General features: G+C 50.5%; 2 protein-coding genes across 2 annotated transcripts in view; both read right to left on the minus strand.

The window, feature by feature from the left end:
- The window catches only part of LOC142579792 (uncharacterized), a 90,908-nt gene that overhangs the window by 64,734 nt on the left and 14,068 nt on the right, over positions 1-12,106 (minus strand). The window lies entirely within an intron of this gene.
- Positions 1,963-3,520, minus strand: LOC142578339 (uncharacterized). Its single transcript, XM_075687736.1, has 4 exons — positions 3,470-3,520; positions 2,732-2,881; positions 2,295-2,552; positions 1,963-2,178 (listed from the first exon to the last, which is right to left on the minus strand). The coding sequence occupies exons 1-4, from the start codon at positions 3,518-3,520 to the stop codon at positions 1,963-1,965; spliced, it is 675 nt and encodes a 224-aa protein (XP_075543851.1).

Below are 12,106 nucleotides of genomic sequence, written 5' to 3' on the forward strand. Positions count from 1 at the left end.
TTAATTCACTCATTAATCCACTTGATTATTTCATTCATTCGTTCATTTAATCCACTTTCATTTTCATGAATTTATCGTTTCTTTACTTCATTTATTAAGCACAAGTAATTTCCCCTATGTTGTCCATGGTGTCAGTATTTGTTGGCTTCTTGTAATACGACTAATGAAAATTGGGCCCTTCGGTTAACCCGATTTTTGCGCGCGCTCTTGGTGCTTCTAAATGAGAGACCTCGAACCCCACGCCTAGGCGTCCCAGGTATTGTGCTGGATCGTTGCTGGATCGACTGCTCGGCTACACCCCAGAGCGGTAGTATCTGTTCTAATACACGAGTGATAGCCAATTACTCGTAAAATACATAGGATGCTTTGATATTATGTAAATTGAATACAATAAAATTACTTTAAATAGCATCCCATAGCGCCAAAATGGACTTCCTGCTTATGTTGGCTCTATGAATAGCCCGTTGTCCTCGTTCTTTTTCTAGTTTTTTAGGACTATGAAAAGCATTTTTCTTTCTCCGATATACCCATTGCCGGCATGTGTGACAATCTCCATCTCAGTTAGTTGAGGTGCGCATGAGCATTTCTTGCATTGCGCGGTCAGGTGACGTGCTCTCTTTACATCATTGCCGTGATATGGGCGTTCTCACCGCCGTTAATGCTACACCAAGCTAGTTGGCAAGTGAATTCATTGCCGCGGGGTATTTGGAATCATATCAAAAAAAGAATCGTGCGGGTACACGGCACATAAAACGATGATACACTTCTGTAAAGTGTTCTTCTTGTGCATTTTCATGCACTGCAAGACAAAAATATTTCTACTTCTGAAGAGCAGTAGGGCGCACTTTTGTTCGGCGTAGTATATGTCACGATCCGCCCGGGTCCGTGAACGAGGGAGGGCTCGAGGCACTCTCGGTTAGACAGATGCTACGCAGCGTGGTGGTGACGAACGATGACTGACCGCCGAGCAGCTGTGCTCGTCGGCGTTTATTGGGTGTGGCGCCCAGTGTTGCCTACCGAGCATGGCAGGCCACCGAGCCTGGCGGGCCAACGAAGGTTACGTCCGAGGAGGCATCCCTTACCACCAGTTTGTTTGTCGATAACAACAAGAAAAAAACGTCCAAGTTCAAAGTACGAGGCACTGCCTCCGTCCTAGCCGGGTCGACAGCGCGTGCTACCCCGGCGTGTAACGGTCCGGTGGACTCCGCCGTCGAGTACTCCGCCGGGGCATCGGTGTTGACGGGCCGGGTGTGGCAACGCCAGGTGCTGTCTCAGCCAGCCTCGCTCCATCTGGACGGTCCACAGGGGTTGGCCTTGTGAGTGGTGCCGGGCTCGACACCAGCTCCACTGGCGCCACACCACTGGCAACGCTTGCTGCCTCAGAAGTGGGTGGTGCTCTGCTCAAAGCGACTGGTGTTGCCGCTAGTCATGCGGGCTGAAACTCTGAAGTGGCCGTCGAGGGTGCTGGCCAGGTCCCGAGGCGAGGCCTAACATGGTCGGCGTGTCCGTGCGACGTGGCCCCATCTGGCATGCGGTCGAGCAGCGATGAGGCTCTGGCAGGAGACACCACTTCTCCGGCGGACCAGTGTAGGCCATGACGGAAGTTCCTGGCGAAAACTGGAGCTGCCAACTCCGGCAAAGGCCCGAGACGGCACCCTCGGTCAACAGCCAGCTTCTGCTTCAGCTGCTTCAGGAGCACTGTGTATCGGAGGTCCGGATGTAAGACGTCTAAGGGTGTCTTGACCGTCCGACCCAGCAGGAGCTCACAGGCGGCACGGCTAGTGACATCGTGGGGCGTGGTCCGGTATTGGAACAGTATCCGGGCAATCTGCGTCCGGAAATCCCCAGTGTGGCTCTTCTTGAGCTTACCCTTGATGGTTTCCACCACCCGCTCTGCTGCACCGTTTGAAGCAGGGTGGTACGGTGGAACCATCATCCGACGAATTTCATTCGTCAGCCAGGCTAAGTACTCTGGGCTTGCGAAAGCAGGACCATTGTCGGACAAGATGGCGTCCGGCAACGCCTGGGCGGCGAAGACCTGTCGTAGCGCTGCAATGGTCGCGACTGCTGATGGTGGTGAGAGGTAGAACCTCCATCATCAACGGCATCAACGACCACCAGGAAGTAATGGCCGTTGCAGGGCACCTCAAGATCCGCATGTAGGCGGGACCAGGGTCTCTGTGGGAACGGCCAGGGGGTGATTTGCGCATGACGTGAGGCCCGCTCATGCTGCTGGCAGATTTGGCAGCTCTGCACCATGTGAGCGATGTCCTGGGCCTGCCAGGCCACCAAACATTTGACCGAGCCGCGATCTTGGTCTTTGCCACGCCAAGATGACCCGCGTGCTGCAACTGGAGGACCCTGGACCGGAGACTTTGTGGCATCGCCACCCTGGAAACCCACAGCAGGCAGCCCTGCTGCAAGCTCAGCTCAGCGGTCTTGTGGTAATAAGTCTGCTGAACCAATTCCACCCCACCGGACGCCGCCTTGACCCCCTGAGGCAGGACTGGGTCACAGCTGGTCACATGCGACACAGCAGATCTGGCGAGCACCTCCGGGTATGCGTGCTCGAGCATTAACATTCAGCATGTTCTGGAACAGCATCAGGCACCTCTGGCAGGGGTTGGCGGCTCAGGGCATCCGCAGGTCCCAGGTTCTTTCCCGGACGGTAAACCAGATGGTAACTGTAAGCTGCCAGCCTCAAGGCCCAGCGTACCACTCGAGGTGATACTTGCACAGGAACTGCCTTGTCAAGCCCCGGCAGTCCCAACAGCGGCTTGTGGCCCGTGACCGCCTCAAAATTCCGGCCACAGAGGTACTGGTGGAAGTGTTCGCCACCGAACATGAGGGCCAAGCCTTCTTTGTCCAGCTGGCTGTAGCGCTGCTCTGCAGCGTGAAGCCGACGAGAAGCAAACGACACAAAGCGTTCCTGGCCATCCTTGTCCCTGTGTGCCAGGACGGCTCCCACGCCGTACGGTGACGCATCTACGGTCAGGACTACAGGCTTGGCAGTATCGAAGTGTACCAGCACTGAAGCCAGCGACGGGGTTGATCGTTAACTTGAAATCCCCGCAGATCCTGATAATTCCGTGTCACTTGAGGACTGATACGACGGGAGCGGCAATGAGCACCAGGATGCCCTCTCGCTGCAACCGTTGCAGCTCCTAGGTGACCCCGTCCTTCACGGCGAACGGCAGTGCACGAGGCTTGAAAGAAGGTGGCAGGGCTCCCTCAACTGCAAGATGCCAGTCGTCGTGCCGGCGAATGTGCCCACCCCTGGCTAGAACAGGGACTTGAACTCGGTTACAAGGCTGGGGACGTCTTTCACCACGTGCAGGCTGGCTTCCTGGTACTCTGTCACACGAATGCCTAGTGCATGAATCCAGTTTCGGCCCAACTACGTCGGCGACGACCCCTTGGGTAAGTAAAGGGTTAAGGCTGCCTCCGTGTCGCCAAAGCGAACGCTCACCTGGGCCTGACACTGGGCCTGGGTGAGCTGCCCAGAGTAGCTGCGCAGCATCACGCCCGAAGCCTCGGCGGACACGCCGGGGAAAGTACGCCTGAAGAGCCCGGCCATGACCGACACGCTGGCCCCTGTGTCCAGCTCCATGGAAATGGGGTGCTCGCAGATTTCGACGGTCAGCATGTACGGCGGCACAGACCACCGTACAAGGCCTGTGTGCCACATGTCGAAATCGGAGGGTCTTCGTCCACGACGTGCAGCCTTGCCGCGGAAGAACTTGAGCCTGCTGCTGCACGCCCCCACCGCGTATCCGTGCGAAGGCTACCCTGGCCGTGGGCTTTTGTGGTACTTGGGCTTGAACCAGGCTGCTGCTGCTGTTTGCCGCTCGTCCTCCCCCTTCGGCATACCCTTGTCTGGTGCCCAGTTTTTCCGCACGTGAAGCATTGTGCTTGAGAGAACTGGCACTGTGAGGGGGAGTGGTCACCACCACAGCGACCGCAGGTACTTTGTCGCCAACTTGTTTACCGCCGCTTCCGCCGACGCCGGTCATATTGCACGGGCAATATGACCGGCGTCCTTGGCGGTAGCTTCCATTGCCAGCTTGTCGCTGCCTTCACGCTGCCAGCGCTGCCTTCACGGTGTCGTCCACCGAGCGGCCGGGAAGCTCCAGGAGCCGCGTCTGCATGGCGGGGTTGTTGATGCCGCAGACGAAACGGTGCCAGAGCAGCGAGTCCAGCTGGTCCCCGAAAACGCAGGCACTCGCTAACCCTCATGGCGCAGCAACGAACTGCGAGAGGGTATCTCCTTTCCGGCGCCTCCGGTTGTTGAAGCGGAAACGCTCCATTAGTGTGGACGGTGCTGCGTTGAAACGAGAGTGCAATATGGCCAGCAGCTCACCCAGCGTCTTAACATGCGGCGGGGCTGGCTTGAGAAGGTAAAGCAGGAAACTGAAGAGGCGGGTCCCGCAGCTGGGCAGAAAACTGTCCCGCTGTTTAGCCTCGGGTGTCTCGTTTGCCCGGAAGAACACGTGGACTTGTTCCACTAAATTGGCCAGCCGGACCCATCTCCCTCGAACGGCTCGAGCCTTCCGTACAGCGGCATGGCAGCAGTAACGGGGGGCGGTGTTCTGCCACACGCGGCGGCGTGGGACGATCCGTGGGTACTCGTCACCAGTGTCACGATCCGCCCGGGTTCGTGAACAACAGGGGGCTCGAGTCACCCTCCATTAGACAGACGCTCCGGAGCGTGGTGGTGATAAATCATGACCGACCGCTGAGCAGCAGTGCTCGTCGCTGTTTATTGGGTGTGGCGACCAATGTTGCTTACCGAGCCTGGGAGGCCACCGAACCTGACGGGCCAACGAAGATTATGCCCGAGAGGGCGTCACATGCTTGTTACAGTATATAACTGATAAATTCAGGCGCTGTAACACATTCTCCTGTTGTTATATCGTGTTCACGAGTATTGCACTGCGCGAAGAAGATCGGTAAAAATCATGGAATGGGAGTGTTACCTCCCTACGGTTCTCAACCGCATTTTCTCTCTTACACATACAAGTCATAAAGCAGAAATACTGCGGCAGAACCCATATCACAATGACTGTCGAGGGCAAGTAGATGGCATTAACGGCAAGTGCAGTTACGTCCTACAGAATACTAGCTGTAACACAGCACTACAACCGATGCTCTCCGCATAAGGGGAACAGTAAAAGTACGGCGCTTATAGTATTATGAGGTACAAGAAAAGAAAACAAGAAATAGATCAGTTATAACCTAACTTCATAGGTGGCAATATTCGGCATTTATTCAAATAAGCTTATATACCGCTATGGGAGCAGAAGGTCTCATACACAAAGTATATTCAATGTTCAAATTGAATCGGCGAATATCTTGCGTCACAACATTGAGAACGCAAGAGACTTTGACTAGAAAGAATTTTGCAGCAGAATAAAAAGAATCTGAGTCTGAGTACCCTTCTACTCTGTGAAGAAGGATGGCCAGCGAAGCTGCGTATGTTGGCTTTTGAATGGCGAGCTGCACCTCCGCCGCGGGTCGGTCCGGCATTGCACATCTTAGAAATCGGCGCACGTATGGGAAGGGCTTAACGCCTGCTTTACCACGGCGGCGGGTTGGCCCGGTATTGCACTACACGCGGACACGATCCTAGGGGAACTACTCCTTAACAGTTCCGCTGTAAAATTGGTTACATCGTTGTGTTTCGTAATTAATTAATCAATTAATTATTGACGACGAACGCGCAGCAGTGGCACGAGCGCGTTTGCGCGGTAGTGCCGAGGGGCATGAACGAGCCAGCTGTGGAAGAAGACGACGGTGCTGGAACCATCCTGATGATGATAGTTTTTTGTTTGCACATGGACACGACCCTGGGGGAACTAGCATTTTATAAGTTCGATGTGAAATCCGCTGCAACACGTACACCCACCATTACCAAATCATGACGGGCCGCTAAGCTCCACCCTTGAAAAGAAAAATATACAATAATTTCGCTATACAGGTACTAATATTATGGGGAGAAATTCAGACGCTAGCAAAGACACCTGAGATAGAGTGCCATGACCCTTTATTGACGAGTGTTGCCGACAGGTAACATGTCAGAAATTTTTTTCTCGCCCCAAGGGGCGCAACCGAGCGGACTTTCTCTACATGTACTCCCAATTCTGCATGCAATTCATGGGCATCGCCGCTTCTAAACGCCTGGCTGTCCGCAGCATTCCCCTTAGCTCATGAAACGCCGTTCAGACAGTCCACGCACAGCAACGTGAGTGTATTTTCTTACGCAAGTACTAATCCAGAAAGTTGCAAGGCGACGGCTGCGTGTAGCTAAGTCTATTAAGAATTGCCGAGCCCCGCTGCCCGAGGCCTCACGCCTCGCGCCTCGTGAAACACCGATATAGAAGAAGCAGACGTGCTCTGGACGCCGGCAAACGAATATCTCACTGGGAGCCAGGCAGCGCACGCCACGGATCGAGATCATGCGCGCCGAGCCATCTCCGACACGCAGAGAAGACAGAACAGCTTCTGTCACTAAGAGGACGAACGAATTCCCAAAAACTACTCGGAGATGTTGGCGCACTACATGAAGCAGACGAGTCTCTACCCGGCCGCACATAACAGGATGAGTATGGAACAAGCGGTGACCTGGAGAAGACTCCAGGACGGAACCTACCCGCGGGAAACCCTGTTGCATGCCATGTATCCGCGGGCCTACGGGCGCGACCGCAAGTTCTGCGTTCCCCACATGCCAAACACCCTGCGCCACATGTTGCTAGGCGCATGCATAACCCAAGCATGCCACCTTCATCACCACCACTAGGTGATAACGCGCAGAAACAAGTGGGACGAGAGGAATCTGAAGACCAGTGGGAGGCATTGCTGGTGATGGAAAACCCTGAAAACCTGCTACATTTGGTGAACAGGGCTCGCGCGGTGGCAGCAAGCCATGGCTATCTGAACTGAGGAGGTAACCCACCTTCGAGCTCGAGTCGAATAAGTCTGGTCAAACAATAAAGTTTATTTATCTCTCTCTGTCTCTCTTGCGGAGTTTCCGTATTGCGTACAAAGTGTCTCGATAAGTATCTTCGGTCAACACTGAATGTCAGGCAGCGAGCGTCATTTGTTGGTTTGGAGCAGACACGTGGGATGAAGTTTTACAAGTGACTCGCTTTCTTTTGAATGCACTGTTCGAGGAGACAGACCACTGTCAGTTCTCCGACTTCAGTGGTGCGGCACCTGATATAAACCAAGTGAAATGCGCACCTGTGGTTCACATATGATGAGATCTGCCTGTAAAACTCGAAGTAAAGCCTTAGGTGGTGTGCGGCAAAACCCCACTCCTAGTTTTCTTCCTGGGTTTTTCCCCTATTGCTGAAAAAATTTAAATAATATATTTTTGATAATTATCCTTATTATTTACATGTTTTGCACATTTACATAGAAAATTAACATTTTTTCTCGGTGTTTATACGTCTCGTCTTTCAAGAGAAAAATTTACCGTTTCGCAGAAGGTACAGATCCTCAGGTAATACAAATGTTTCACAACATTGAAAAAAAAATCTGTGTTCTTTCTTACGGGAGCAAAAAAAGCAATTTATAGGCAATTGCAACACAAGAATAAGTGTACCGACTTCGGTACGTTGCGTTTTCGCAAGAGAACACACGATCATTTTCGATCACTCGCTCTATACTTCAATGCGGAGCATGTGAGCCATCGCACGTACTGCCACTCCTGGTGTCACTATTGCGTAGGAAAATTCAAAACATTCGAGCGAGGCCGGTCGTCGCATCATATTCAAAGTGACTTTGTACCAACATCTGTTGGAGCAGTAGCCGTTCTCTTTCAATATCGGAACTCAGTGGAGCGTCCCAAGAATAAAGCAAAACAAATAGGCTCACAGATAAAGAAACGAATCTTGTGTATGAATTTTGCAAATAGTTATCTCAGAATGGCATACTGGGTTTTCAAGTTGAATGTTTCCTCACCCTTCTTTTTCTTAAAGCAGGTTGCCTGCGCGCGAAAGTGTACATTCACTGCGACATGACGGGCTGCAAATGTGAATGCACTCGCCCGGGCGCCAAGCCACAGTGATGCTACCCTGGACAAAGTACGTGCACATGCAGGGTTCTCTGCTTGTGGACAAGCTCGGGTGGCACCTGTGTCTTCAAGGGACACTGCTATTGAGGCATAATTTAAACACTGCAGCGAATTATTTCATTCATTGAAAATTTTGGGAATGTTTCTTTCGGCTTCTCCACAAATAATACATGCTCAGTATATGACGGATAATAAAGTAAGACAATATGAAAAGAAGATTTGCAATAAAGCAGTTGTTGTAATGGTGCGGGCGTAGTCAACACATTACATAAAATATAGCAAGAAAGCGGTGTGATTCCTTCATTTTCTCACTAGAACATAGGTTAGTCAAACTGTACCCGAAGAAGTTCAAACGTCAGTCCCAAATAAATTGGATGTCGTTTAAGCTTCGACTTTAAAAGTGGAATGCGATAGCATTCAAAGATCCCTGACTGCTTTTCACGCTTCCCGGCAACTGCAGCTTATGTTGCCGTAGTGTTTACTGGGAAACGCTGGCGGCTACCTATTTGCACGAAGGCGAGCTTTCTTGTAGAAACGCGGCCTCTTCTGTGGACTGAGCTCTTGTCGTCTTCTCGCACTTTTAATATTTCTGTCTGAGAGGATCTAACGTAAACGGCACGCGCTGCCGGTATTATTTTTTTCTCATGAGATTTGTTTCTGGGCGGTTATTATCAAAATTCCAAGGAATAACTTTGTGAAGAATGAAAGACAAGGTATGAGCAACTTTGGTGATAGAAGAGTGGTTGCGTATGCAGGTATGGAATGATTTTTTTCGAAAAGACTTTTGACGCTGGAGGCGGCACGCGGGACGCCGACGCAGGGTTTTCTACGACACGGGACCTTTAACGCTGTAGCGTTCAAAAATGAGCAACTCGAAAGAAGTGCGCACACACACACACACACACACACATGGAGAGAGAGAGAGCGAAATCAGCACAATCAGCACTTTCTTCTAAAGGCACCAGAAAACGATCGAAGCCAAGGTACTTCTGAACATGCAATAGATAAACATCAACATAAAAGGCATAAACGACCCATCGTTCAAATAGGACGCAGTTGGTGGTAAACGGCATTTCTGAAACCTAGAATGACACCTTCATAAATATAGCAATAATTGGTCTTCCTGTGTCCCGACGATCACTCGTACAGCCGATTCAAATTCGAATCTAGCCTTCTCCAGTAATTCATCACGTTCCCAATAACTATTTTGTCTACTCCTTCCGCCACAGTGAAAGCTTGGACGCTTGGAGATGCAACAAAAAATGAGGTTCTGTTGAAAAATTCTCTAGTGACATGCGGTTGCTATCATAAGCATGAGTCGTACTCCCGCTTGAATACTCATTGTCCGACGGCTATAAACTTTTTTGTTGTCGAATAAATAGTTTTTTCTGGTGTCGACGCCGTCTCTTTTTCTGCGAATGGTGCTTCGTTAAATGCACAGGGAAAATTAATTTGGAGAGAAACGTCGGTCTCGTTACATTATTTCAATGTTATCAATTTCGTGCGAATTCAGACACTCTCAAACCACTGGGTGTAGTGTTGGGAAGATGAATAATGTGATATAAATGGCTGGGTGCAGAAATAAAGAAGTGTGCCTATCTCTCTTCGTTGTCCCGTTTCTCGCACAGTTTTGCTATGCGTAAGGTGTTCACTTGAAGGAAAGTTATTCTGCGGGCTATATTACATGTGCAAGAAAGTAGAAAAAGTATAAAATTATGGAGGCCCGACGCACTGTATAACTCAAGGAAGAATGGCGCAAACTAAAACGGACGAGATAGAAAACATCGAGGAGCGTACTGCGCTTATCCGTGTTCTCTATCTCGTCCCTGTTCGTTTGCGCTCTTCTTCTTTCAGTATGGATTACAGCGCTCTTTACAGTCTGTACTTCTAAACCACTATCTAAATCGAGTTAAGGGAAGCTTTCGCTGGTGCCATTGAGGAAAATTGTTCTTTTTTAGAGAAAAATTGCGAGCAGATAACACAACTACGTCGGATGTGTTTTAAGCGTGAAATGCATCATTCAAGTGAAATTGTGGCACTCTAACACAGCAGACACGGCCGTATAAACCAGAGTTTAACGCACTCTCTCCGCACCAAAGCGAACTCGTCCTGCAAGAAATGTTTCTCAAAGTACAAGTCCACACGCAGTGGTTCCTGTGTGGCTATGGTGTTGGCCTCCTGAGCACGAGGTCGCGGGATCGAATCAAGGCCGCGGCGGTCGCATTTCGACGGGGGCGAAATGCGAAAGCGGGAGTCGTACTCAAGTCGTATTCAAGCGGGAGTCGTACTCCCGCTTGAATACTCATTGTCCGACGGCTATAAACTTTTTTGTTGTCGAATAAATAGTTTTTTCTGGTGTCGACGCCGTCTCTTTTTCTGCGAATGGTGCTTCGTTAAATGCACAGGGAAAATTAATTTGGAGAGAAACGTCGGTCTCGTTACATTATTTCAATGTTATCAATTTCGTGCGAATTCAGACACTCTCAAACCACTGGGTGTACTGTTGGGAAGATGAATAATGTGATATAAATGGCTGGGTGCAGAAATAAAGAAGTGTGCCTATCTCTCTTCGTTGTCCCGTTTCTCGCACAGTTTTGCTATGCGTAAGTTGTTCACTTGAAGGAAAGTTATTCTGCGGGCTATATTACACGTGCAAAAAAGTAGAAAAAGTATAAAATTATGGAGGCCCGACGCACTGTATAACTCAAGGAAGAATGGCGCAAACGAAAACGGACGAGATAGAAAACATCGAGGAGCGTACTGCGCTTATCCGTGTTCTCTATCTCGTCCCTGTTCGTTTGCGCTCTTCTTCCTTCAGTATGGATTACAGCGCTCTTTACAGTCTGTACTTCTAAACCACTATCTAAATCGAGTTAAGGGAAGCTTTCGCTGGTGCCATTGAGGAAAATTGTTCTTTTTTAGAGAAAAATTGCAAGCAGATAACGCAACTACGTCGGATGTGTTTTAAGCGTGAAATGCATCATTCAAGTGAAATTGTGGCACTCTAACACAGCAGACACGGCCGTATAAACCAGAGTTTAACGCACTCTCTCCGCACCAAAGCGAACTCGTCCTGCAAGAAATGTTTCTCAAAGTACAAGTCCACACGCAGTGGTTCCTGTGTGGCTATGGTGTTGGCCTCCTGAGCACGAGGTCGCGGGATCGAATCAAGGCCGCGGCGGTCGCATTTCGACGGGGGCGAAATGCGAAAACACCCGTGTACTTAGATTTAGGTGCACGTTAAAGAACCCCAGGTGGTCAAAATTTCCAGAGTCCTCCACTACGGCGTGCGTCACAGTCAGAAAGTGATTTTGGCAAGTTAAACCCCATAATTTAATTTTAAAGTACAGATCTATAGCTGTAAAACGACATAGTCAGATGCGGCAGCTGGCCCGTTCGTGGTCGCGAGTCAGTGAACACTGCTTTTCCGAGCCATGCTTTCGCTGCCTATCGATCTAGCTCCACTTTTCCGGTTGTGGGAGAAATTGTGAACTCTGTCCTCGTGTCTGGGCACTTTATTCCCGTGCTGTCGTCAGGTGTCGCACTCCGACACACTTGCACATGATGGCGGCACAGCACCCAGCTGTAACTCGGAGCCGGTGAACCATTGTAGCGCGACCTATGGGGCCCTTACTGCATTGCTTAAAGACAATAGATCCAAAGAAGTTAATAGATGGCGCTACATGTCCGTAATGTTTGAGCACTCGGTTTTCCGCGCCTCTCATGCTTCGCTAGAGACAAACCAACTGCACGAACGCACTACCACTCACCGTATCGCCTTTCCAACAGTTGGTAGTCCGCCGCGTGTTGCATGAGTTCATGTTCTTTTCTTTTGCGAAGCATTCTTGGCCGATTTCAGATGTCTTGAATCTATCTATCTATCTATCTATCTATCTATCTATCTATCTTTTTACCTTTTTAACTGGGGAGGGGCATGAGCTCCTCCCCCGCCAGCTACCTGCCCGCGAGTCGGGGAGGAAGGGTGCGCGCGCGTCGCCAGAGCGAGGGAGAATCGGGAGAGGGTATAGTGCG

The sequence above is a fragment of the Dermacentor variabilis genome, chromosome 4 (assembly GCF_050947875.1).
Source record: "Dermacentor variabilis isolate Ectoservices chromosome 4, ASM5094787v1, whole genome shotgun sequence".
Classification (NCBI taxonomy): Eukaryota; Metazoa; Arthropoda; class Arachnida; order Ixodida; family Ixodidae; genus Dermacentor; species Dermacentor variabilis.